This window comes from Ostreococcus lucimarinus, chromosome 1, assembly GCF_000092065.1.
Source record: "Ostreococcus lucimarinus CCE9901 chromosome 1, complete sequence".
In the NCBI taxonomy this organism is placed as follows: Eukaryota; Viridiplantae; Chlorophyta; class Mamiellophyceae; order Mamiellales; family Bathycoccaceae; genus Ostreococcus; species Ostreococcus sp. 'lucimarinus'.
The window spans coordinates 768,510-793,781 of NC_009355.1; the positions used below are offsets into that span (position 1 = coordinate 768,510).

The 25,272-nt window shown below is 60.1% G+C and overlaps 15 protein-coding genes across 15 annotated transcripts; 7 read left to right on the top strand and 8 right to left on the bottom strand.

The window, feature by feature from the left end:
- Positions 1-101: 101 nt before the first annotated feature.
- On the bottom strand, positions 102-1,934 carry OSTLU_29069 (predicted protein; the record flags this gene model as incomplete). The annotated part of the gene is made up of 1 exon (XM_001415890.1): positions 102-1,934. The coding sequence occupies one exon, from the start codon at positions 1,932-1,934 to the stop codon at positions 150-152; it is 1,785 nt and encodes a 594-aa protein (XP_001415927.1). The 3' UTR covers positions 102-149.
- Positions 1,935-2,085: 151 nt separating this feature from the next.
- OSTLU_23932 (predicted protein) lies at positions 2,086-5,141 on the bottom strand (the record flags this gene model as incomplete). Its single annotated transcript, XM_001415891.1, has 1 exon — positions 2,086-5,141. The coding sequence occupies one exon, from the start codon at positions 5,139-5,141 to the stop codon at positions 2,112-2,114; it is 3,030 nt and encodes a 1,009-aa protein (XP_001415928.1). The 3' UTR covers positions 2,086-2,111.
- Positions 5,142-5,865: 724 nt separating this feature from the next.
- Positions 5,866-7,566, top strand: OSTLU_48352 (predicted protein; the record flags this gene model as incomplete). The annotated part of the gene is made up of 1 exon (XM_001415558.1): positions 5,866-7,566. One exon carries the CDS (start codon positions 5,866-5,868, stop codon positions 7,519-7,521), a length of 1,656 nt encoding a protein of 551 aa, XP_001415595.1. The 3' UTR covers positions 7,522-7,566.
- A 212-nt stretch (positions 7,567-7,778) lies between these two features.
- Positions 7,779-8,906, bottom strand: OSTLU_3820 (predicted protein; the record flags this gene model as incomplete). Its single annotated transcript, XM_001415892.1, has 1 exon — positions 7,779-8,906. A coding segment is annotated over one exon (1,128 nt), but the record flags the coding sequence as incomplete, so codon positions are not given.
- A 518-nt stretch (positions 8,907-9,424) lies between these two features.
- Positions 9,425-10,387, bottom strand: OSTLU_86220 (predicted protein; the record flags this gene model as incomplete). The annotated part of the gene is made up of 1 exon (XM_001415893.1): positions 9,425-10,387. The coding sequence occupies one exon, from the start codon at positions 10,385-10,387 to the stop codon at positions 9,425-9,427; it is 963 nt and encodes a 320-aa protein (XP_001415930.1).
- A 327-nt stretch (positions 10,388-10,714) lies between these two features.
- Positions 10,715-11,251, top strand: OSTLU_6807 (predicted protein; the record flags this gene model as incomplete). The annotated part of the gene is made up of 1 exon (XM_001415559.1): positions 10,715-11,251. A coding segment is annotated over one exon (537 nt), but the record flags the coding sequence as incomplete, so codon positions are not given.
- Positions 11,252-11,684: 433 nt separating this feature from the next.
- Positions 11,685-13,271, bottom strand: OSTLU_13896 (predicted protein; the record flags this gene model as incomplete). Its single annotated transcript, XM_001415894.1, has 1 exon — positions 11,685-13,271. The coding sequence occupies one exon, from the start codon at positions 13,269-13,271 to the stop codon at positions 11,685-11,687; it is 1,587 nt and encodes a 528-aa protein (XP_001415931.1).
- A 441-nt stretch (positions 13,272-13,712) lies between these two features.
- On the top strand, positions 13,713-14,426 carry OSTLU_40339 (predicted protein; the record flags this gene model as incomplete). Its single annotated transcript, XM_001415560.1, has 1 exon — positions 13,713-14,426. One exon carries the CDS (start codon positions 13,713-13,715, stop codon positions 14,424-14,426), a length of 714 nt encoding a protein of 237 aa, XP_001415597.1.
- Positions 14,427-14,538: 112 nt separating this feature from the next.
- On the top strand, positions 14,539-14,745 carry OSTLU_29078 (predicted protein; the record flags this gene model as incomplete). Its single annotated transcript, XM_001415561.1, has 1 exon — positions 14,539-14,745. The coding sequence occupies one exon, from the start codon at positions 14,539-14,541 to the stop codon at positions 14,743-14,745; it is 207 nt and encodes a 68-aa protein (XP_001415598.1).
- A 153-nt stretch (positions 14,746-14,898) lies between these two features.
- On the bottom strand, positions 14,899-15,948 carry OSTLU_40400 (predicted protein; the record flags this gene model as incomplete). Its single annotated transcript, XM_001415895.1, has 1 exon — positions 14,899-15,948. One exon carries the CDS (start codon positions 15,946-15,948, stop codon positions 14,899-14,901), a length of 1,050 nt encoding a protein of 349 aa, XP_001415932.1.
- A 706-nt stretch (positions 15,949-16,654) lies between these two features.
- Positions 16,655-21,302, top strand: OSTLU_48436 (predicted protein; the record flags this gene model as incomplete). The annotated part of the gene is made up of 2 exons (XM_001415562.1): positions 16,655-19,600; positions 19,685-21,302. 2 exons carry the CDS (start codon positions 16,655-16,657, stop codon positions 21,248-21,250), a joined length of 4,512 nt encoding a protein of 1,503 aa, XP_001415599.1. The 3' UTR covers positions 21,251-21,302.
- Positions 21,303-21,348: 46 nt separating this feature from the next.
- On the bottom strand, positions 21,349-22,323 carry OSTLU_92186 (predicted protein; the record flags this gene model as incomplete). Its single annotated transcript, XM_001415896.1, has 1 exon — positions 21,349-22,323. One exon carries the CDS (start codon positions 22,321-22,323, stop codon positions 21,349-21,351), a length of 975 nt encoding a protein of 324 aa, XP_001415933.1.
- A 46-nt stretch (positions 22,324-22,369) lies between these two features.
- OSTLU_29082 (predicted protein) lies at positions 22,370-23,773 on the top strand (the record flags this gene model as incomplete). The annotated part of the gene is made up of 1 exon (XM_001415563.1): positions 22,370-23,773. One exon carries the CDS (start codon positions 22,370-22,372, stop codon positions 23,771-23,773), a length of 1,404 nt encoding a protein of 467 aa, XP_001415600.1.
- A 126-nt stretch (positions 23,774-23,899) lies between these two features.
- On the top strand, positions 23,900-24,437 carry OSTLU_29083 (predicted protein; the record flags this gene model as incomplete). Its single annotated transcript, XM_001415564.1, has 2 exons — positions 23,900-24,155; positions 24,268-24,437. 2 exons carry the CDS (start codon positions 23,900-23,902, stop codon positions 24,435-24,437), a joined length of 426 nt encoding a protein of 141 aa, XP_001415601.1.
- Positions 24,438-24,478: 41 nt separating this feature from the next.
- Positions 24,479-25,189, bottom strand: OSTLU_29084 (predicted protein; the record flags this gene model as incomplete). The annotated part of the gene is made up of 1 exon (XM_001415897.1): positions 24,479-25,189. One exon carries the CDS (start codon positions 25,187-25,189, stop codon positions 24,479-24,481), a length of 711 nt encoding a protein of 236 aa, XP_001415934.1.
- Between the last annotated feature and the right edge of the window lie 83 nt (positions 25,190-25,272).

Below are 25,272 nucleotides of genomic sequence, written 5' to 3' on the forward strand. Positions count from 1 at the left end.
ATCCGAGCTTTTACTTTGACGCGGATTCTAATCGAAGTTTGCTCGTAACACCCACACGCGTTGGTTTTCGCGACGTAACGAGAGTCCGTTCTGAGGAGGAGGAAACGAGAGAGTTTTTGTATGAGATTGCAAACGCATACTCGACGCTTTTAGCGAGCCTCGGCGACGTGCGCGCTCTCGACGGTAGCTATGTGTGTGGTTTTGTAAGTCCTCGGTGGCGTACGCGGTACGTCGGCACAAATCGTTCGAATCACGCCGACGCCTTTCGTTCGTCCTTCGCGGAAAATGATGCGCGTCCCTTCGCACAAAAATTCAGGCCTGTGGCACCACTCGAATGTCACCATGGCTCGATCGCCCATGCGTAACAAGTCTTTGCCTTCGATTGCGCTGATACGCGCCGCTTGTCGCACGGTGAGAGCGTGTAGCACTGGCGAATAGTTCACCCGAAGCGTGGTCGGGTGCGCCAAGATGATGACTTCTGCCTTGAATACCCACGTAGCTTTCGGCTGAACGCTCGCGTCGCACAAAACCATGCCTTTACGAATTTCTTCCTTATGGATGTGCCCTTTCTTCGGCTTAATGGCGAAGCTTGCCGTGTTCCCTTGACCGACTGCTTCGACCGCCACACGCTTATTTTGGATGCTCTTTACCTGCACTGGCGTGAATGCGCCGCGGCCATCAGGCCCGAGTAACATCGACGCGTGCGTCGTAATTTTTCCGCTCACGACGAGACCGCTCACCACCGTGCCGATACCTTGCACACTGAAAGATTCATCCAAGTGCACAAGCGCGCGGTCGCCTTCAAGCGGCTTGAATGTCCGCCTGCTTGGAATGTGATTCAAGAACATCCTTATCAGATCGAGTCCTAGTCCCGTGACGCACGACGCCTGAAATATCGGCGTGATCACGCCGCCGGCGATGTTCTTTACAGATGTCATGACATCGATGTCATCGCGCACGAGGATGGGCGTTTTATGTACGCCCGGGCGCTTGAGCATCTTCATAAGAGCGTCTAGCGTCGCCACTCTGTTCTCTTCGCTCGCCATGTCAACCTTGGTGACGATGACGAAAAAAGGTACCTTCAAGCCGAGCATAATTGATAAATGCTCCCGCGTCATGCCTATGATTCCGCCTCTGTTCGCGTCTACGCACATGAGCGCGAAATCAGGCAGCGACCCAGCGATGCCATGCATCGTCGTTCGTAAGTACTTTTCGTGCCCGCACAAGTCGCTAAAATGCACGACTTTCGACGACGCCGCGCAGATTTGCTCCCACCTCAACTGATGTGCCTCTCGTACGTCTGGGTTGGAGTAGTTGATTATATTTCCTTTCGCATCGAATCCCATAATTTGCGACGAGATCGAACTCGTCCTTCCGCTCTCGAGCTCGTGTTTATGTCGAAACACGCCCCCGCGCGCCAGTCCTCGACCGTTATCCAAACCACCTTTTGTGAGCACGCCCAAAACCGTTGATTTCCCGGAATCCACATTTCCCAACGTCGTTATTCTGATCTCTTTGTGTTCGCTCGAGCACGGGCGTCGACGCACCAAAAACGTCGCGATTCGCTTTCCCGTCTTCGTCCGCCGTTCGCACACCACCGACACATCGCACTCGATAGCCTCTGCCATTCGTTTCAACGTCGCCACGCTCTCCTCCATCTCGCATTCGCTCAATCCGAACACCGTCCCGTCGTCGTCCACTCCTAAATCGTACAACGCCTCGCCCGCGCCCTCCGCGAGGCAGCGCCAGTGGAGCTGCGTCACGAGTTCCTCGAATCGCTCGGGGGCGACGTCCACCAAACGCCGCTTGTACTCGCGATTTCCATCGTCGCGCTCGGGTTCGAGCGCGCGCGCGAGCTGATCGAACCCGAACGCGTCCGTCGGCGAGCTCGACGATTTTTTGGCGGCCGCGGTCGCTGACGCGGCATCCGTCATGAATGTCGCCGGCGCGTCGCGCGCGCGCGGTTCGCGCGGTCCGCGACGCGCGCGCGCGGTTCGCGCGTGATTTAGTCGCGCGAGCGCGAGAACGACGCGGGCGGGCGTCGAGAAGTGCGGGACGTCGTGGTTGCTGAATCGAAGCGAGTTGGTTACAACCGTCTGACCGTGCCGCCGTCACGAGACGGAGACCGAGGTCATGTTCCACTCTAAGATGTCGACGGCTTGCCAGAGATCTCCCGTGGCGGCGGTGAAGCCGACCCACGCGCTGCCGCTCGTGGCGGAGTCGCGCAAGATGCTCTCGATGTTGAAAGGGACGCTCATCAGCGGTGAGGACATGTCGTCGAGGTAGACGGAGACGACTCCGAGGGAGTCGGCGGTGTGCGCGCTGAGGGCGGTGGACAAACCGGTGATTTCACCGGACTCGATGGCGAAAAACATCTCCTCAGAGGTGATGTTGGGCTTGTACGTGATGAAGACTTCGTGAATCTGACCGTCGGTGATGCTCGTCGTGGGCACGGAACCGTCAAGAGCGACGGTCGCGAGGCTCGCCGCCGAATGCGCCGTGTTTGGGGATTTACCGCGAGTGTGAATCGCGACGTGACTCTCACGTGGTTCGTTATATGCTGCGGTGAACACGGTGTCGAACTCGAACGCAATCGAATTGGTGATGCCACCGTATCCCAATCCGGGACCATCGAACCCGATGTCTGTCGCTCCCGGCGCCGAAGCGCTATCGTCGCGAATGACAAACGCAAAGCCGTCGCCGCCCGAAGTCGTACACTTTTCATAGAGCTTAGTGTGTAAAGACTGCACGAACGCACCGCTGACGCTCTCGGCGTAGTCACATGTGACTGTCGGTTGCGTGATCATGAACTTGAAGGTCACGTTGAATCCTTGCGCGACTTGCTGTTGCTGTGGATACCACACCGCGCCGCTCGCGTTTCGCACGGGATCGATGACCCGTAGTGCTTTGTAGTCGCACGCCCCGAGCTCGTCGGTTTCTTGGCTCGCCGTACGCGAGAGTCGTGTGCGCAGCGTCCCAAATGAGTCTATACGTCTTGGTCCGCGAGCAGCATTTTGCGTGGTCGTCGTTTTCTGCCCAAAGTCTTGCGTCCACCAACCACCCGTAACGCGCCACGAGCCGCTCGCCCAGCTCCGCTCCATCTTTGAACTTTTCTTTTCCTCGCTCGCTTGCAGCCAAACCCGCTCACATGTTGGAGGTACGGGCTCGGGTTCAGTTCTCCAGTCGGCGACGCACGTACACCGCTGATCGGCCCATTCTGCGACGTAGTCCAACACTCTCTCCGAATACGGGTTCCAGTCACGATCGAGACGTGACTGTGCCTCGGTCCAGTCTTCCGGCATACTCGCGCTCGTGGTGATGATTCCTAAATAGTTCGACCCCGTTTTCTTGCCGTGCAGTCTATGACCAGCCCGATACGTCGCCCCCGTGCAAAACGGATAAATAACACCGACGAATTCCGGTTTCACTTGCAACGCTTGATATTCGCTCGTATTCGTCACTCGACTACCAGTGACGACGACTGTGTTCACCGTGTTCGGCACGCTCGTGGAGCTGATCACATCCGCTCGTCCGCTCACAAAAATCGACTGCCAAGAATCTAAATATTCTTGCTCGACGGAAGTGTAGCCGTATTCGACGCTTTCAGTGACATCAATAACTGCAGCGTTAGCAATCTGCGAATCCGGCTCGATGGTGTAGATCGTCTCCGTGTTCGTCGACGATTCGGTGTACGTCAAAGATCCTCCTCGGATCTGTTCTTTCGTGAATGGACCGATCACTACACCGCTTGGAAGTTTAACGAGGAAGATTTCTTCGCACGCATTCGCGTTGGTCTTCCTATCCGTGGCATCCGCCGCTAAACACGAGCCACATGCGTCGAGCGTTTTACCGCTATTCGGCACGCCGTCACAACCGCAACATCCGCCGCCCCCCGCTGCACACGCGGTGATGAAAGCATCGGGGTCGCTACACCCGCTACCAACCTCGCCAACTTGTACGAGCAGCGTCTTCGCTCCCGAAACGGCGTCGATACTATACATTCTTGTGTCGTCAGAGTCGTAGCACGCGTCTTGCACTTTACCGCTCGCGACGATGCCGTCGCAACCGACGCAATCCAAGCCGTTGCTACTCCCTCCACAAATCCCACACACATCCACCTCAGTCGATCCACCACACACATCGCAATCATCTGGATACAAGCCCTCTAACGGCCCTACCGGAAGCGGCGTCGCGCTCGTCGCACAACCTAAACAAGACGAAAGCTGCCCCTTGCAAACGCCGCACGCGTCGCGATTGTTTGTCACTTGCGGTAAAGCCGTGAGCTCTGGATAGCACATCGTCGTACCTGGAACAGCGGCCTGCGTGGCGACGAGCGCCCATGCATCTTTGAACGCCTGTTCTGCCTGTTCATAGAGCGTCTGCGCCGCAGCCTTGTGTCTTGGTTCTACCAGCGCGCGAAACGTCGTCATCGTCGCCGCCGCCGCCGCGAACGCCTCTTGCCCTTGCGTCCATAAATTTTCTATCTGCGTGTGCTCGGCTGGTTTCACACCGTTGGGGTAGTACGATGCGCCGTCGATGCATTCACAACACAAATCTTGCGCGCTCGTCCCGAAAGCCACGCCGGCGCAATCGCAGCACCAGCTCCACAGCGACGGATCCGTTCCCGAGCACCCGTTCCCGCCGCACACCCCGCACACGTCCATCACCGCTCCGCTATTCGCGACTCCATCGCACCCGACGCAGCCACCGAGATGATGATCCGGGACCCCCTCTCGCGAAAACGTCGCGTCCGTCGGCGCTTTACAATTCCCGCACGCGTCCGTCGTCGCGGCGCCGCCCGTGACGCTCGCGCAGTCCTCGCACGTGGCGTTAAACGTACACGTTATGGACGTATCGCTCTTATCGCACGCCGTCCCGCACGCCCCGCACGCATCGAACACCTTCCCACTGTTCGTCACGCCATCGCATCCCTGACACGCCGCGCCGTCCCCGCCGCACGTCCCGCACGCGTCCACGACGCGTTCGCGAAACGCCGCCGTCCCCGCGTACGTCACCGTCGTCCCCGTCCCCGTCGACGGCATCACGCTGAACGCCCCTCGCGCCGGCACCGCGACGCTCGCGAGCGCGAGCACCCCCCCCACGATCGCCCGCGCCGCCGTCGCCGGTCGTCGCCGTCCCATCGCGCGTCGTCGTCGCGTCGCGTCCCAACGACTCGCGCGTTGCGCGCGCGCCCGCCGCACCGCGACGCGCCCGCGCGCCCGCGGCGCGGTCGTCCGAGCGCGACCGCGCGTCGCGGGCCTCGCGTCGCGATCCGCGGCGTCGCGGCGCCGGCGCGCGCGCGTCCGCGCGCGCGGGCCGCCCGCGGCGGTCGCGCGGGCGCGACGGCCGCGGGTGTTCGGACATTTCGTAGCTGCACAAACAGTGTGACGAAAACTACCGATTGCACGCGCCACGCATAGAACGCAAAAAAACCCGATCGAGGTCCGCGCGCGGTGCGTTTTATATCGAGCAAATCTCGCGCGGCGAAGATACGATAACGGCGAAGATACGAGGCGCGACGACGCCCGTCGGCGCGCGGCACACTCGCGCGGGCCCGGCGCGACGCGCGCGCCGCACGCGACGACGACGCGAACGATGGCGATGGCGCCCGCGCGCGCGGCGACGCGCGGCGCGACGACGATGCGGCGAAACGCGACGCTCGGCGGAGGACGAACGATGGGACGCGCGATGGTCGTCGCGGGACGCGACGCGGGACGACGACGCGCGGTGGGGACGCGCGCGGTGCAGACGCCGATGAAACCGGCGGAGGAACGCGAGTCCACGGAAGAAGCGGCGCCGTTCGAGAGGGAGTATAAGGATTACGCGACGGGATACGCGTCGGTGCCGGGGCTGGCGTACGAAAACATGGGTTGGGTGACCGAGGTGGAGGGCGAGATCCCGAAGGAGATGGTCGGGACGCTGCTGCGCAACGGGCCGGCGATGTACGAGAGAGATGGGTTCGTGAAGAGTTATCTCGATGGGGACGGTATGGTGACGTCGATCGCGATCAAGGATGGGAAGGCGTACTTTCGGAACAAGTTCGTGCGCACGGAGCACTTCGATAAGGAGGAGGAACTCGGGAAGTATACCGAACCGAGCATCTTCACCGCGAGCGATCCGAGAAAGCCTGCGTTCTTTTATAGATTGTTTAACGATATTTTGGGGGGGGATCTCTCGCGTAAGCAAAACGGGGCGTACAACGTGTTGAACTGGGGCGATTCGCTCGTCGCCGTGGATTACAAAAAACCGTACGCGTTGAACCCGGATACTTTGGAAACTATCGGTCACGGTGCGTGCGATTTGTCTTCCGTCATGCACACGTCTCACTACCGCACTGTCACCGAGCCCGATGGTAGCCGTCGTTGCGTGGCGTTCTTGAATGAAGTCGACTGGCGCGCCAACGCTGGCGTCGGGACTACGAAAGCCGTCTTCTATGAGTTTGACGAACAAGGCAAGGAAGTGTCTCGTCGTGCGTACGACTACCCGGCTTCATACGTGCACGATTTGGTCGTCACCGAAAACTACTACATCTTGTTCGATTGCCCGATCAAGATAGATTTCCCGGCCGTCTTCACAAAGTACATCTTTGAAAGATCGTGCTTGTCCGAGCTCATCTGCGAAGACACCGAACGACGCCCATTATTCCGTATTTTCCCGCGCCGTGGTGATTCGAGAGAAGTTCAAACCGCTCCGGCCGATTATTGGTGCTACGCCTACCACCATGTGAACGGTTTTGAAGATAAGGATGGCAACGTCGTCTTCGACACGTGTACTTGGGATAAGTTCACGTTGTACTTTACCGATATTTGCAACCCGAACGGTAAGGACAACTACCCGCGTATGAAGTTGAGCCGATTCTTGATTGATATGAAGAAGCTCGAAGCCAAGCACACTGAGTTAAGCGACGTTCCGTGCGAGCTCCCGATTACTAGCTGGGACTACACTGGGGCGCCGTATGAGCACATGTACCTCAGCACCTCCGTCGGTCGAACCGCAGAAGGTGTCAACGGCCCGATGCAGGCGCTCACCAAGGCGTCGCTCAAATCTGATGGTGATAAGCTCTACTACGAGGAACAGTGGGTGCCGGGTGACAGAAAGTTCGCCATGGAGCCCTTCTTCGTGCCACGGCCTGGAGGCACGGCGGAGGACGATGGTTGGGTCGTCGCGCTCGTCCACGATGCTGCGTACGATAAGAGTACGTTCGGTGGTCGTGGTACCGAGATGGTGATCATTGATGCTCAAAAGTTCTCCGAAGGTCCGGTCGCGCGACTTCGCTTGCCCACGTACGTGCCGTTCGGCGTGCACGGTTCGTGGAGCCCGAAGTACGTCGCGGGTCCGCCCAAGGAAGACGAGCTTGCGAGATTAGCTGAGATGCGCGCGAGAAACGACGGCAAGGCCATCAGTCTCGGCGCGAGTGCGGCAGAACCGGTGATTCACAACACGCCGACGCCGCAGGCGATCGGTCTGACCGTCGCCGGTATCGCCCTCGGCATCACCGCGTTCAGCACGATTCTTCAATAAGTCGATTCGTGTCGACAAGCAAAAACTTATTACTCGTCGTACCTTAGTAGCAAGCAAGATGCAAACGTATATGTAGAACTATTCAAGAACAAACCATCTAAATCTTTTGTTACAAGAGCGCCACCTCATCTACTCCTCGCCTTGAGCAGGTCCTCGTCTGAATCGACAAATTTGATATTTGTCTTCAACTCGCTAATGTGTAAATTGGACAACGCGTCCAGTTCGTTCGGTGAATCCGTGAGCGCGCGTTCGACACTGTAACGTTCACAAAACGTCTCAATGCGATCCCACGCGTTCTGCAATTCGTCATCTGGAACTGTAATCACTAGACGTAAGTATCCGGGCGCGTGAAAGCACGTGCCCGGCAACACGAGTACTGATTCCTCCGCAAGCAGGCGCTTGGCGAAGGTGACATCAGTGAAAAACCCATTTGCGTCCTTGAACGCATCACCATTCATTTTCAACAGCACATACATCGCTCCTTGAGGTTCACAAGGAACAGTCAAACCACGAACTCGCGCACAGCGTTCGACGCAGCGCTGGCTTGCGCGACGCAAGACGCCGAGCGTAGCCTTTAGCCACTCCGTCTCGTTGGCTTTGAAAATTCCCGGAATCGCGGCTTGGATCGGCGTCGGCGGACCTAACGACACCTGACACAAGTTGTTAATCGCAAGCTGCACGCCTGCAGTCTGTAGAATATGATCGTAGTCGTGAAGGACAAGCCAACCAATGCGCCATCCGGGCGCGAGCCAGCGCTTGCTCAACGCACTCACCACCATGACGGGAACTCTACCACTAAAAGCTGCGATCGACAGAAACGGCCTGTCTTCATCGAAAGCGACGTCTTCGTACACTTCATCGGCGATGATTGGCAAGCGCAACTCGTGGCAAGTCTCGCAAATTTCTCGCAGGTGACCTTCACTAAACACCGCGCCGCAAGGATTGCTCGGGTTATTCACGACGATCGCCACCGTGTTTTCGTCCCGAAGCCTGCGAACATCGTCAATCTTGACTTCCCATCCATTTTCGTCGTCTAAATCATAAAACTTGTATCCCAAACCGTGCCTATGACACAAAGTTTCATACAACGGAAAACCGGGCCTCGGCAGTAAAATGTTTGCTCCCTCCACCGCCATCGCCGCGAACGAGTGTGAGAGCGCCTCGGAGCAACCAACTGTCATGAAAACGTCCTCTGTTCTCAACGGTGGACGATCGGGTAACGAATACCGCATCGCCACCGCCGCCCGCGCGGTCGCCGAACCCGCGCTCGCCGTGTACCCGTTGTGCGCGCTCGTCGAGAACGCCCCAGCCACCTCATCCATCGCCGTCTTCGGCGGCAAAAGGTGTCCAAACACCGTCGGATCTCCTTGCGCGAGCGATATCAGCCTCTTCTCGGGATTCGCCAACCCGACCATCTCGTCCACGATTCGCCGAATGGGATTACACAGCTCCTTCAGCGCGCTCGCTCGAACGTTCCACCCGTCTCTGTGATAGCCATCGACGCTTCGTCGTCGCTCGACCGTCATCGACCGACGTCCCGTGGACGCCTTCCCCTCGAGCTCGTGCGCGCTGGCGGTCATGACGCTTCGCGCGTTCGCAGCGCTATTTCGGGCGAGCCGCCGGTCGTCGTCGAACGCGACGCCGCGCCGCGCGTTCGGCGCGCGCGTTCGATGCGAGCGCGCGGGAAAGCGGTCTACTGCTTTCGCCTCGCGCGTCGTTCGCGTCGCGCGCGGTGGTGCGCGCGCAAGAGGCGCGTTTTGACGGCTGATGGGCGTAAGGGACGACGTCACCTCGATAAGGCGTTCAGGCGTTTGCCTCGAAAACGCCGACCGCGCCTCGAACGTGTACCTAAATGCATCTTCTATGACACGCGAGAACTAAATCTAAGAACTAAGATGGAATGCTAAAGTTTCGAGCGCGCGCGGATGACGTCGTCACCGCGCGCGGCGTCGAAGAAATCGAGCGCCGAGCGCGCCACGTCTCGAGGAATTTCCATCGGCGCCAAGTGGCCGTTATCCGGAAATTCAATCAGACGACCGTCGCGCACGGCGGCCGCGATCGCGGGAGCGATGACCGCGGAATATATGGGCGACGCCCCGTCGGGCGTCGTCGACCTTCCTCGCGCGATGGCGACCGGGCACGCTATACTTTTCAACTCTCCGAACGCCGTCGTCTCCTTATCGCCCGCTCGATAGATACCAATCTCTGTCTCCGTCGAGCACGCCAACCGCACGCCGCCATCATCGTCCGGAACAAAACCGCCTTTATTCACGTACGCGTCCAGCGCGTCTTCGCTCCAGGCGCTCATCGGCGGCTTGCTCTTATACGCGTTCAACGCCTCGGCCGCGTTCGCGAATCTCGCCCTTCGCCTCGACGCGCTCTTCACCATGTACGCCGTGCTCGCCATCAGCGGTGATCCCGGCGAGACGTCCAGCGTCGGCACATCGCTCGAAGAAACCACAAAAATCGGTTCGAACGCGTAAATCGCGCGAAACGTCCCGGGTCTGCGCGCCTCGCACATCAACAACGCGTGTCCGCCGCACGAGTGCCCGAACGCCGCGCATCGGTGCAACCCGAGCGCGGTGACCACCGCCGCGCAATCGTCCGCGAGCGCACCCCACGTCAGCGCATCGACGCTCACGGCGTCGCTCGCGCCGTGCCCGCGGAAATCGAGCGCGTAGCACGCGTAGCCGCGGTCGCAGAGCGCGCGCGCGAGCGGCTCGAAGACACCGCCGTGAAAGCCGTTCGCGTGCGCGAGCACCACCTTGGGGGCGCGCTCGCGCGCGACGTCGCGCGAGAGCGCGCGCGGGAGGTACTCGCGCACGTGCACGCCCGCGCCGTCGGCGGACGTCACGCGCGACGACATCTGCGGCGCCGTGCGGTTGGCGTCACGTATAAAGGCACATAAAACCCCATCATTTCAAGGGGACCGAAGTGGTCGTTTGAAATCGAAGCGCTTCGCGCGCGCGCCGCACTCACCGACGCGACGCGGTCGTGCTTCGCGCGCGCGCACGCGCTCCCAAACTTCTTTCGCGCGCGTGCGTTCGTCGCGCTCGGCGCGCGAGGCGCGGGACGCGACGAGACGCGACGAGACGCGTCGTGAAAATTTGAATTCGAGACGCCGCGCGGGACGCCGCGGCTCACGCGCGCGATGACGCTGTCGCGCATCGATGAGACGGCGACCCAGCGCGTGGGGTCGCTGGAAGTCATTTTCGGCCCGATGTTCAGCGGGAAGTCCACGGAACTGCAGCGACGATTGCGCAGGCACACGATGGCGAGTCGACGCGTGCTCGTGGTGAAGTACGCGGGAGATAACAGATACGACGACGCGGTCGGGACGACGACGGCGGCGGTGACGCACGATTTGGCGACGATGCCGGCGCTGCCGACGAAAGATTTGAGGAATATCGATAACGTGGCGCACAATTACGACGTGATCGGAATCGACGAGGGACAGTTTTTCGACGACGTCGCCGCGTTTTGCGAAAAGTGGGCGCACGCGGGTAAGACTGTCATTGTCGCGGCGCTCGACGCGACGTTTCAGCGCAAGCCGTTCAATTCGGTGCTTCAACTGGTGCCGTTGGCAGAAAATGTGACCAAGTTGACGGCGGTGTGCACGGATTGCGCGGCGGATGCCGCTTTCACGGCGCGCACGACAAAGGAGACGAGCGTCGAACTCATCGGCGGGGCGTCGCAGTACAAGGCGGTGTGCCGGGCGTGTTACGGTAAGTACGCGGCCGAGGCGCACGAAAACGGTGCAACGGAGGCTGCTGCGACGACGACAGTGACGCCGCTTGCGAAACGCGTGGCGGATCGCATGAGCGAACTTAGCTTGAAAACGCCCGCACCGACGGATGGCTCGTTCACTTTCGCCACGCCAGCGACGCCCAATCTGGGACGCGCGACGAGTCAAAAAGTCGAAAATGTGGACGGGTCGGTGTTAAAGAGCGCCAAGAAGTCGCGAGGCTTCGGCGGGCCGGGACGCTCGCCGTTAAACGACTTCATCACCGGCGCTGGTTTCCATCGTTCGCCGCTCAGCACTCTGAGGTAGTCTGCGCGCGACGACGATGGTTTATTAGACTTAAATCCCGCCTCGCGCTGTAAAGTACGCGAGTAGCAAGTTTGTAGAACGCTATTAGTCTCTCATCACACTCTCGTCACAACTAGTTTCTAAAACGATCCCCGAGCCCACCCCCGGCGCGCTTCAACATTTCTTCGGGTTTCAACTGCCCAGGCTTCTTCAGCTTGAGATCGGTGTCACGGTCGAACGGTCGATACTCCCAGTTCGTACCATCGTTCGGATCGTCCCTCTTCTTATCCCTGTCCTTTTCCTTTTTATCCTTCTTGTCCTTTTTTTCTCGCTTCGTAGATTCACGTTGCCTCTCTTGGTGAATTTCCACTAACGATTTAGACCGTCGAGTCGCGTTGAACTCTTCGACTAAACGCTTCGTCTCTTCCTCCTTTGCCTTCGCCGCGGGCAATGCGTATTGCTGTTCTTGAGCTTGTAAAAATAGCTGTTTCTCGCGTTCAGCCGCTTGTTGTGGCGTGTCTGTCCACGCTGCTTCCATTTCAGCCGTGCGCGCAACCTTTTCTGTTTTGGAAAACGCCGTGACATTCGCCGTCGGGGGTCCTTGGTTCGGACGCTTCTCCGGGGGTAGGTGCGTCATCCACTCTTCTCTGGTGTTGCCGTCGTCTTTCGCCCCATCTAGCAACTCGTCGTCCCCGGGTAAGGGCGTACCCTTCATGCGGCGCCATGCCGCCTTTTCGCGCTCGCCGGCTAGCCACTGCTCAAACTCTTCGCGCTCGTTCGCCTCATTTCGCTTCGCATCCACAACTGCGCGTTGCGTTGGATCTGACAACGCGCTGTGCGCCTTTTTGATGGCGTCGAACGCATCCTTAGCGTCTTCGTGCGCGCACTTGTCCGGGTGCACCATGAGCGAAAGCTTCCAGTATTTCTTCTTGATAAAGCCTGCGGTATCTTCCGGAGAAACACCAAGTATGTCGTACGCATCGCCCCCGCGCCTCAGCGTACGCACAAGTCGCATGGCACACGCTTCCCGACTCTCATCACTCGTACTCTCCATTTCGGCGACAAGTTCTGGAGGTGGCGGCCCGAATGTGACATCAAACGCTAAATCCGCCGCAGCGGCCTCAAGCATACTTTTCGGCGGCGCCATTGGTCCGAGAACACGCTTCGCCGACAAGTCCGTGTCAGCACCGCTCGTGACCGGCGGTGGGCGCGAGCTGGGACCGATGTCTGCGCTCGCTGAGGCCGGCGGCCTCTGCGTGGGACCCGGCGCAGAAGGTTTGGGCTCATCTCGCTCACTATCACTTTCGCGCTCGGCCATGAATGCGTGCGCTTCTTCGCCAGTCAAAACCTGTATTTCCGTCGACGGTTTCGCATTCGCGCGCTTCGCCGCTCTGGCCTCGTCCTTTTTCGCCTTCGCCGCGGCGACGACTTCGGGATCGAGTCCGAGCCAAGGCTCGCGAGCGCGCGACAGACTCGCCAACGCGTCCGGTGTCTCGTCGAAGACCGCACCGAATCTACTAGACAAACTCAAATCACCATCACCGAGCGCCCACGCCCCGGTCTTGGACGATCTCACCAAGCACGCGTTATCAAAGAAATACTCCAAGTATTTCCGCACGCGCTCGTCGGCGACGCCCGCCGTGGCCACCCCTCGTCCACCATCCACCGCGCGCAGCAGCTCCCTAAAGCTCTCGCGTTCGCTCGGAAATTTCGCGAGCATGTGCCTCAACGCCTCCGCCGCGTCCCTTCCCCTCGATACTTGTTCCCGAACGCTTCGCCGCTCGTCCCGCTCGTCGCTCGACGACGCGCTCGACGACGTCCCGCTCGACGACGTCCCATCCCGTCGCCGCCGTTTCGTCCCTCGCTCCCGCTCGCGTTTCCTCTTTTTCTCCTTGCTCGTCTTCTTTCTCTTCTTCTTCTCCTTCTTCCGCCGTCGCCGTTCGTCGTCGTCGTCGTCGTCGCCGCCGCGAAGTTTCTCTCTTTGATGCGCCGCGTACGCCGCGTTCAGCGCTTGCACGCTCGTCAGCGCCGCGGACAGCTGCGGATGATTCCCCACCATCGCGCGCGTGCGTTCGCGCGCGCGCGCGTCGCGCAGTACCGCCGGCGTCGGCGAATCGCGCGCGTCGCGCGGCATTCGTCGTCGCGCCCGAGCGCCATGGTCATGGCGTCGCAAACCGCGCGTCAACTCAGCGACGTCGTCGCGCGCGTCGCCAGCGCCGCGGCGAAGGCGAACCGCGCGCAGGGCGCCGTGCGCTTGGTCGCGGTGAGCAAAACGAAACCCGTGGAACAGCTCAAGGAGTGCTACGACGCGGGACATCGCGACTTCGGTGAAAACTACGTGCAAGAGATGATCGAAAAAGTGCCGCGCATGCCCGAAGACACGCGCTGGCACTTCATCGGACACCTGCAGAGCAATAAATGTAAGGCCCTGCTCGAGGCGTGCCCGCGGCTGGCGATGCTGGAGACGGTGGACAGCGCGAAGCTGGCGAATAAGCTGAACGCGGCGGTGCCGGAGGGGCGCGTCGACGCGCTGCGAGTGCTGGTGCAGGTGAATACGAGCGGGGAAGCGTCGAAACACGGCGTCGAACCGGGTGATTGCGTGACGCTGGCGAAACACATCGTGAGCGAGTGCCCGCGGTTGAAGTTTGCGGGATTGATGACGATCGGGATGCCGGATTACACGAGCAAGCCGGAAAATTTCGAGACGCTGCGCAAGTGCCGGGAAGAGGTGTGCGCGGCGCTCGGGATGAGCGAGAGCGAGTGTGAGTTGAGCATGGGGATGAGCGGGGATTTCGAAGCGGCGATAGCGATGGGGAGCACGAACGTGCGCGTGGGGAGCACGATCTTCGGTGCGCGGGATTACTCTAAGAAATAGTCGCGACGCTCTCGCGCGCGCTTTTTAATTCTTCGCTTGCATTCTTTTTACGTTGTTCGCCGCACTTCCAGCCTCGGCGACGCGCGCGCGGAGGTCGGCGCGCGCGCGCGCGATGGCTGGTAAGTCCAACGCTCCCATCGCGCTCGCGCTCGCCGCGTTCGCGAGCGCGACGTTCGCGTTCCCGCTGTGGTACTGCTACGCCCCGAGCAAACCGATGTGGACGCAGGACGAGAGTCTGAGCGTGGCGGCGGTGCGACGAGGGGCGTTCATGAACAGCGGATCGCGAGACGTCGGACTCGATCGAGGGAAACCGGCGTGAGCGTCGATGGACGGCGACAGGGTAAGGTACGGCGAGGTACGGCGACAGGTGTAAAGTAGGCGAGAGGTGTAAAAACAAAAAAAATTGAAATCAACGACAACGGGTCTGTCTACTGTCCTAACGAAGAGATTCCGCGCGCATTCGATCGCTCGGTCATTCGCCCGCGGCGGCGATGACACCCGCCACGATGGCGGCGACGGCGCCCGCCGACGCGACGCGAAGCTCGGGATCGAAGACGCTCTTGCCGTGCTCCGCCGCCTTGGAGATGGCTGGGTCGAGTGGAACTTTACCCAGAAACGGCACGTTGAACTGCGCGCACATGGCTTCGGCGCCGCCTTTCGAGGGCGCAAATACGTCCGTGCGCGCGCTGAGCGAATCCGCGAGCTCGGGCGCGTGCGTCGCCAAAAGCTCGCGCACGCGACTCGTCTCATCCGCGCCCGTGTCCTCGTTCACGAACGACATCTCGCGCATGGGCACGCGAAGTCCGGACATGTTTTCCACCACCCCCAAAACCTTGATGCCGGTCTTTTTGCAAAAGTTGAGCTCCTTGCGCACGTCCGCCACCGCCACCTCTTGCGGCGTCGTCACCACCAGCGCGCCGTCCACGCCCGCCTCCTTCAAATACTGCACCACGCTCAAGTGCTCGTCCGACGTCCCGGGCGGCGCGTCGACGATCAAGTAATCCAGCTCCCCCCACTCCGTGTCCGCCAAGAACTGCTTGATCAAACCATTCTTCCTCGGCCCTCGCCAAATCACCGCGTCGTCTCGATTCGGCAGCATGAACCCGATCGACATCACCGCCAGATTCTCCTCCACGTACACCGGCGACCACCCAGAGTTACTCTTGTGCACCTCCGCCTCCGCGTCGCCGCACATCGTCGGCACCGACGGTCCGCAGATGTCCACGTCCAGCAGTCCAACCTCTTTCCCTCGTCCCGCGAGCCCGAACGCCAACTGCGCCGCGAACGTGCTCTTCCCGACCCCGCCCTTGCCGCTCAGCACCAATATCTTTCGCCGCACCCCGCGCAGGCGCTCGGCGACGCGCGTCGCGTCCGCGTCGGTGCCCTCGCGCGCTTTCGCCGCCTCGCCCGACGCGCACGCCGCGCGATTGGGACACCCCGCGCACGACGCCTCGCGCCCGGCGCGCGCGCTCGCGGTTCCCGGGCACGCCTCCGGCGCGTTCTCGGGCCTGTCGTCCGCCATCGTCGCGCGCGGCGACGCGACGCGCGCGCGAGTGCGGCGGACGGCGCCGACCTCCAGCGCAACACCATCCGGAAGAAAACGCGGCAGAAGCGCGCGCGCAGCGTCGGCCGCTCGAGCGCGCGGCGCTCGAGCCGCGCGCGCGATGACGGACAACGCGCACGCGCACGCGCGGCGCGGCCGCGCGAGCGAAGACGCGAACGAGCGCGCGAGGACGGCGCGACGAAGCGTCGATGCGTGGGCGATGCACGACGCGGCGAGACCGCTCGACGGCGCCGTGGGCGACGCGAATCGCGAGCGTCGGGCGTCGGGAAGCGAGACGACGTCGGTGACGCTATCCGTCGGCGATGGACGCGCGCGAACGGGCGAGGGAGGGGCGCCGCGAGCGCCGCCGGGGGCGTTCGCGATGCAATCGCGCGCGCTCGCGGAGGAGGAAAAACGCGTGTACGAGACGAGACGGACGTCGTGGGAGGCGCTGGCGCGCGAAGCGCGCGAAAAATGCGCGCAAGGGACGCTGCGGGACGTGTGGTTGCGCGAAAGGCTGTCGAACATCACGAGAAAGACGCACGAGGGGGAGCGGACGGCGCTCATGACTGATTACTTCGCCGACGCGGACGATCGCGTGGCGGTGGAGGGAGTTGATGGCGTGCGAAGAGGGATGACGCATCGTGAATTGCGAGTTTTGATCGATCGAGTGTGTGAAAAAGATATGCCCGAGTGGGGCGTGCGCGCGCACGGTGGGAGAATCGCGGTGGTGGTGCCAAACGGGCCCGAACTCATGACTTCTTTGATGTGCGTGTTGCAGCGACACTGCGCGGTGCCCATCAATCCGGTGACGACGCAAGAGGAGATTGAAGAAGAGCTGTTGAATACGAACGCGAAAGTGTTGTTGTATCAACGTGACGGGGGTAAGGGCGATGTTAAGATGCGTCGGTTGTGCAAGAAGCTCAAGTTGACGCCTTTGATCATCACGCCGAGCCCGACAGTGGCGGGCGATTTCACTCTCATCGGCGATCCGTACGGCTTAGCCACAGAAGAGGACTCGGCTGGGAACGACATCGAGCTCATGCAAGCCGACCGCTTGGCTTTGATTCTACACACGTCTGGGAGCACGGGGAAAAAGAAGGTTGTTCCCATTGCGATGTCGCAAATCCTTATCGGCGCCGCCGCCATCGCGGCGTCTTGCGGCTTGAATGAAGACGATATTTGCTGCAACTTCATGCCGTTGTTCCACGTCGGAGGTATCTTAAGAAATGTACTGGCGCCAATCATGTCCGGTGGATCCACGGTTGCTATGCCTTTCTTCGATGTCGACAACTTTTGGGAAGTCCTCGAGAGCAAAAAGTGCACGTGGTACTACGGCGCGCCGACTATGCACATGCTCATCGTAAAGTCCGCGGAAACCATGGCGAAGAACGACAAGGGATCAGTAAAGACATGTGTGAGGTTTGTCGCCAACGCTGCGGGCCCGTTACAACCGGCGACCGCGACGGAACTTCGACGCTTGTTCAACAACGCCTCGGTTTTGCCTTCGTACGGTATGACGGAGTGCATGCCTATCTCGTGCCCGCCCATGGGATACGCGTTAGAGCGCCCGGGGACTTCTGGTCGATCAATCGGGCCGGAAATCGGCATCATAGACGATAGCGGTAATCTTTGCCCTTCTGGTGCGGTTGGGAACATCATGGTGCGTGGCCCTCTCGTGTTGACCGGGTACGAGGGCGAAGCGCCCGGTTCGAGCGGATTTGAGCCGGGAGGCTGGTTTAACACTGGCGACATGGGTAGGATGGATGATGATGGTTATTTGTACGTCACTGGTCGGACGAAAGAAGTCATTAATAGAGGAGGGGAAATCATCTCGCCGGTTGAGATTGAGGAAGCGCTCGCGTCGCTACCGGCAGTGTCTGAGTGCGTCGCCATCTCTGTCCCACACGGTACGCTTCAAGAAGTTGTTGGGGTCTTGGTTGTTCCAGTGAAAGGTGGACAAGTTCCCGGTATGCGGCAAATCGTACAGCACGTCGCCAAACGTTTGCCACCGTCCAAGTGGCCGCAGTGCCTTATTTTAGCGAGTGGCATTCCGAAGTCCATCACGGGAAAAGTGAGTCGCAGCGTGATCACTAGGCAGCTGCGACTACCTTCGCTCGAAGATGGTATGCGGGAGTTAGAAACAACGTTTGAAGCAGACTTTGCGGACAACGCCCTCTCTGGGGCACAGGCATTGAATGTAGACAACGCCTCGTCAGAAGTCGTGCAAGCGCTTCTTCTAGTGCCTGGCGTCAACGACGCCGGAGCTTGGATGGATAGCACCGGCTCAATCATCGCTGTCGTTACCCCGAAAACGCTCGATGCGTCATCGGTGAGCTCGGCATCCACGCGTTACCTTCCTGGTTATCTTGAACCAAAGGAAATCTTGCCCGTGGCGTCAGTCCCACGAGATGCGCAAGGCGCCATCGAAGTTTCCAAAGTTTACGAAATGATGCGCCAAGATTTGACAGACGCTCCAGCGAACCCCAATCAAGAGCTTCTCGCGCATTTGTGGGGCGAAGTGCTCGGTACGGATTCGAGCATGATATCCATCAAGGATGATTTCTTCCTGAGCGGCGGCTCGTCCATTGCGGCGGGTCAACTCGCGGGTTTGATTCGCAAGAAGTTTGAAGTCAACATCACCGGAGCGGATATGTTCGAGCTTCGCACGATTCAAAGAATTGCGCAGATGATCGACAAGCGTACGAAGGAGGCGGAGAGCTCGGATAGTAAGCCGACGCACGCTCCACGACCCGTCGGCCCGGTTGACTGGGTCACGCCGAAGTCAAGCTTGGGCATCATCCCGAGCATCGTGCAGCTAATGCCCTTGTACCTGATCAAGCCATTCTACAACATGGCACGTTGGGTTTTGTTCTTGATGTGCTGGTCGCACGTGTTCCACTACCTCGGTCCGAGCTTGCATTGGATGAGGCGCGAGCACTTCATGGCTAAGGCTCAAAAGTTTGGCATGAATGAGGCGCATTCGCACTTTTACAGTACCGTGCAGCTTCTGTCGTTCTTCGTGGCGATATTCTTTGTAGCTTTGATCGTGTCGATACTGTTCCCACTTAGCGCGATCGTGTTCAAGTGGGTAGTGTTGGGGCGATTACAAGCGGGATCGTATCCACTTTGGGGGCAGTACTACTTGCGATGGTTCTTAGTCGAGCAAGTGACCAAGATTGCGGGTCTCGGCATTTTTGATCTTTCTCCATGGTTGTTCACTTGGTACATGCGCATGATGGGGGCTTCGATTGGAAAAAGTTCATATGTTAGCCCGAAAGCCATCATCGGCGACTTTGATCTTATCACGATTGAAAAGAACACCACTGTAGATGAAGGGTGCAACATTCGCGCCTTTGAAGCGCGTCGCGGCGGTATGCGTCTGTCGCCAATTTTCATCGGTGAAGGTTGCACGCTGTGCGTCCACGCGGTGTGCGGGCCGGGCGCATACGTTCCAGCTGGTTCGACACTTGCCGCTTTCACATCCTGGAGAGAGATGGATCCGCAACAAGTCCGGCCCGTGAGCACGAAAACGGCACAAATGCACTCGGAAACGCCGCGGTTGGCGTCGCGTTTGTTCGTCGCGTTTCCCATCGTTTTCACGTGCTTCTTCGTTCGTTGGCTGCCGTGGGTTTTAGTGCTGCGCGTCGTCCAGCAACACTCCATCGGAGATAACTTACTCACGCACGCGGGTATGGCAAACTGGAGACAAGAGCTCGACACACTTGACAACGACTACGACGCGCTCGAAGTGTTCGTCACGCTGCTCGGGCGTTTGAGCTGGACGGATTGCATCGAATGGTTTATGGACCCGTTTCGGCTGGGTTGCATAGCGCTTGCGCGTCTGATGCACGCGACTGCCGGCCCGTTTGTACAGCTTTTCGCGACGATTCTAGTCAAGCGCGTCATCATTGGTAAGTTTAAATCTGGCGGCTTACCGCAAGCGCCGGCGGCGCGCGAGTGGGAATTGACACGTCGCTACATCATGCGTAAACTTTGCCCTAATGGCAAGTTTTACGGTGCGACGGATCTACTAGGTAAGCATTACCAGTACACAACGTATATTTACCGTGCGCTTGGCGCGACGGTTGGTGAGCGCATATTCTGGCCAGGCTCTGGCGTCATCGTCGGGGACGGAATGTACGATCTTTTGCACATAGAAGACGATGTCGTGTGGGGATCACGTTCTGCGGTGTATCCAGCAGATACCATCGGAGCTCTTCCCATACGTATTCGGCGTGGCGCGAACATCAGCGACCGTTGCGTCATCTTTGGAGGCGTTACTGTGATGCCGAACGCGTGCCTCGGCTCTGGGAGCGTCGCCGCTCGCAAGATGACGATTGCGAGCGGGTCGATTTGGGTCGGCAGTCGCAATGGCGTAGCCGTACAACTCGACCCTGGCGGTGCGTCGAGTATGATGGATGAGCGCCAGACCGCGAAGCCATTCGGACGTGCAACGTACTTGGGACAAGCGACGTACCCCGTCGTCCCGTGGTACTTCATGCCCGTGATTTGTATCAGCGTGCAAATTTTCAAAGCCGCCGCGAACATGTTGCCGATTTACGTCGCGTGGTACGCCACCGCGTACATCTCCAGAGTATACCTTGACGAAGATTGGCAAACTCTCGACGCGACACGGTACTTGAGCATCTTGTTCGTCGTATTCTTGATTTTGCGCGGTGTTCAAACGACGTTCAATCTCGTGAATTCCATCTTTCTGAAGTGGATCATCGTCGGTCGACGCACGCCCGGAAACTATCCGTGGGACACTAGTTCGTATTGTTTCCGCTGGAAACTGTGCGATATCATGAGCGACACGACAGATTTAATGCTTCTCTCCGGAAGCGAACATTTGTGCCGATACTTCCGCGCGAAAGGAGCCAACATTGGGCAGAACGTTTGTTTGTACCCCACGGGAGCGGATCCGCCCATGCCCGAACCAGACTTGGTCACTATTGGCGACGGCGCGTGCATCAATTTCGCCCACGTCATCGCGCACACGAATACGTTGGGCGCTTTTGCGCTGAACAACATTCTCATTCGCGAACGCTCGACCCTCTGCATGGAGAGTCGTGTCATGGGTGGCACGAAAGTCGGAGCAGATTCCATTCTCCTCGAACACACGCTCGCAATGGTGGGTGACGATGTTGAACGCGGGGGGATCTGGCAAGGATGGCCCGTACAAATGGTTTTGAATTCGTGCGAACGCCCGCGCGGAAAGTCGTCGCCGTCAGGCCCCGAGAAGGCAAGTCCGATGGCCAAATCATATGGGGCCATGTAAATACTGTATCTACTATAGACACATCACATATTCTATTCGTTTCAATTTGGTTTTTGTTTTTGCCGTTGTGAATGTAAAAATGTTTTGTCACACTTCACCTACTCTGGAAACCAGTCGACGCCCGCGTCGAAGGCGCCGTCGCCTCGCTCCATTTCTTTCGCTATCAACTCTAAGCCTAAAGGATAATTATTCGATAACACTCGCGATATCAACGCCACCTCGTCCCAGTGCGTTTTCAGCGCCGCCTCCACGCCCTCGGACTCACCGTGCGCCTCGCGAATGCTCTTCGCCCACTCGTCGGCGAGCACGATTTTTCCAAGGTGTTTGCGCAACGCGGGATCGAGCAACGCCGTCATCTGTGCCTCCGCGGTGACCCCCGGCGGTTTCGCCTTCATCGGCGCACGCATTTCCTTCGCGAAATACCACACCGTAAACATGAAACGTTCGCGCATCGCCGGCATCACGCGATGCAATCCAAACTCGGACGAAAAAATCACCACTCGTCCCGCCTTCGGCGCGATCGTCACCCGTCCTCGCGGAAAAGGGTACAACGCCAGCGCGCCGCCGTCCCTCGCCTCGCACCAGTCTTCGTCCAAGTACGCGCACATCGTCACCCGCCTCGAATCTAAACTCGCGTCGCTGTCGAAGTGCAGCGGAAAACATCCGCCCGCGCCTTCGTTCACTTGCAGTTTCGTCGACGTTCTATCGAGCGCGCCGCCGCCGAGCGCGCCGAACGCCTCGTTCAGCGCCTCCATCACCGACGTCTCTTTCGCCAGCTCGTTCACCAACGGCGCGCTCGCCGCGTCTTCCTTCGACAACCGATGCACCTCGCACTCGTACACGTGCGGTTTCGCGAGCGCGACGACGCCCTCGCGCGCGAACAGCGACGCGTTCGCGACGAACGCACCGCGTCGCCGCAGCGCGTTGAATTCATCTTTCAGCGCGCGCGCGCGCGCGACGTCGAAGGCGTCGTCCAAAACGACGTAACCGTGTCGCGCGAGTCGCGCCTTGGCGTCGCCGGCGACGAGCGCGCGCGCGATCGCGGCGTAGGCGCCGGTGAAGCGCCGCGACATGTCGTTCGGGACGAACCGTTAAAAAACGTCGAGACAGCGCGACGCGATGGCGCCCGACGACGTCGAGCGCGCGGTGCCTCTCGAGGACGACGTCGAGCGGCCGCTTCGCGACGTCGCGAGCGACGGCGACGACGACGACGACGACGCGAGCGAGGACGCGCGCGCGTCGGCCGGAGACTTGGCGACGATTTTCGCGCTGTGGAACACGATGGTCGGCAGCGCGGTGCTCGCGGTGCCGTGGGCGTTCACGGAGAGCGGATTAGCGCTGGGCGCGGCGAGCGCGGTCGTTATGACGTGCGCGATGGCGTACACGGCGACGCTGGTGCTGCGGTACGGCGCGCGGGGAGGGCACGACGACTTGGCGGGGATGTGCGGCGCGGCGCTGGGACCGCGAGCGAGAGCGGGGTGCAACGCGGCGATGGCGCTGATGATGGCGCAGTGCGTGGTGGTGTTCGACATGATGCTGTCGACGAGCGTGTACGGCATCGTCAAGGGGTTCGCAGATTTGGCGAAAATGCCGGCGACCGGTGGCGGCGGGACGACGGCGCTGGCGGCGACGCTCGCGTCTTCGAATTCCACGGGCTGGGCGACGTGCACGAACGCCGCGAAAGACGCCGCGAAGTGTTGGAATCCGTTCACGGCGGTGGGTGTCACCGCCGTTGCGCTGATGTGTCTCGGAAGTCTGAAGAATCTCGACGGTTTCGTCGCCGTGAGCGTGCTCGGGCCCTTCTTCATGACGTACTTGATTTTGTTCATCGTATTCAAATCAGTCGTGGCGTCGGCGCCCGTGGCGCCGATCGCGCCGTACGCGAACTTTTCGACGTTTAAAAAGACGGCGGGGGTGTTGTCGAGCTGTTTATTTTCCCATCACGCCGTGATTCCGGTGTGCCGGGCGAACAGTAAGTCGAAAAATAACGGGCGGAATCTTCTCGTCGCGTACGTGTTGGCGCTGATGTCGTACCTGGCGCCGGCGTTGGCTGGGAATTTCAGCGCTGCGTACGTCGCCGTGCGACGGGGGCCGAACGGTTCGTCTCGGGCGGCAAATTTCTTGCGCGTGTTTCCACCGAGCGATTACTATACTCTATCCGCGCACGTGGCGGTGACGGTACAGTTCTTGACCATGGTCCCGCTGCTCTTGTACATTCTGCGAACGCAAGTCTTTGGCCTGCTTCCGCAATTTCCAGCCAAGTACCACGGCGCGGCGTCGTTCGCGGTCAACTTTGCCGCGATCGCTCTCGGCTCCTTCTGCGCGGCGCATCCCGACATCGACATCGGTATGATTCTTTCCAAGTGCGGCGCCGTGTTCGGCTTGATTTTCGCCTACGCGGCCCCCGTGCTCGTACACGTATTCGGACGCCGAGGAAATCGTCACCCTCTGTGGAACCACATCGCGCACGGCACCATTCTCGCCGTCGGCGTCGCCATCGCCCTCGCGCAATTCGTCGATTGAACGACCGTCGCTCGCGCAGTATGTATTTATTTCTTCTCGCGAGACGACGCGCTGTTGTACCATGTCACCATTCTCGAGCCACCTCACAACCTTCACAACCTTCACAACCTCGCGCGTCTGAACGCGATGTCGTCGTTCACCCTCGCGTCGAGCGCGCCCTCAAAGACGATCGCGCGCGCCCACGCGCGGCGCGGCGCCGCGCGCGGCGCCCGCGTCGTCGTGCACGCGGCGAAAAAGAAGCAAGATGCCACCGAAGAGGACGAGGCGAAGATCGACTTCAAAGGCTTGAAGCAGCTCATAAGCATGGGCCTCGGCACGATCAGCGGGGACATCACGGAAATTAACTTGGACGATCCCACGAGAACGGTCGTGATGGAGCTCGGTGCGTCGCGTCGATCGCCTTCGCCGCGCGCGGCGCGACGGCTGGATATGTTTTTGGGAGCGCGGCGTTATCCCGGACGACTGACGATGCGTTTGCGCGCGCGACGACGCAGAGGCGAATAATTTTGAAGACAAAGATGGCAAACCGTTGAATTTTATCAATAACGATGGGTTCGTCGGCGAGAAAGGGGAGAGTGTTAGCGTTTTGAATTACGCGGTGCCTGTGCTCTTGGGGGCGGCGTCCATAGCGGGCGTCGTGGCCACGCTTAAAGCGCTCGCGTAAGTGTTGTATTACCTACTGATGATGTTCGTGTGTGATTGCGATTACAAATCGTCGTCGCGCACGTCGACGTCGGCATCGTCGCACGCGCCGGCGAAGATGGGGTTACGCACGACGATTTTAGCTCCGTCGCGCGTCGTCCAGTCCGTTTCAAGGCGTTCTGAATACTCATTCGCGTCGTCGAGTTCGGCGCGATCACGAAGGTAACGACGTCGTAGACGTACGTTTTCGTCGGTGACTACCTTCAGTCGTCGCGCGAGCGCCTGCGCGTCTTCCATCATTCGGCGTAATCGAGCCGCCGCATGCGTCGCCGCCGCGTCTCTTCGCTTGGCCCATTCTTCGATGAGCCTCGCGCGCTCGTTCGAAGCCTTCAACTCGCCTCGCGCGTCCTTCACATCCTTTTTCGCGTCTTGCACCATCTCCATCAGCGCCTTTCGCGCTTTCGCTCCGCGTTCGAGCTCGTACCGCGCCTTACGCTCTGAGTCTAAATTAAGCCTCTGCGCTCGTCCAAGCTCCCTTCGCAACGATTGGCACGCCGCCGTCGCCGCGTTCGCCCGCTCGCGCTCGCATTTCGCCTCCTTCCCCGCGCACTCTAGCGCGTCTCTCGCCTCCGCGAGCGCCCGCGCCGTCTCCGTCGCGCGTCGCGCGTGATACTCCATCCTCGCCACGAGCGCATTCTGTTGTCGGTTCGTCTTCTCCATCTCCATCGCCGCGTCCGCGCCGGCGACGCGCGTCATCGTCACCACCGCCGGCATCGCCGTCGTCGTTCGCGCGCGTCCGCGCCCTCGCGACGCCGCCGTCGCGCGCGCGCGCGTCGTTATCTCGCGCCAATCGCGCG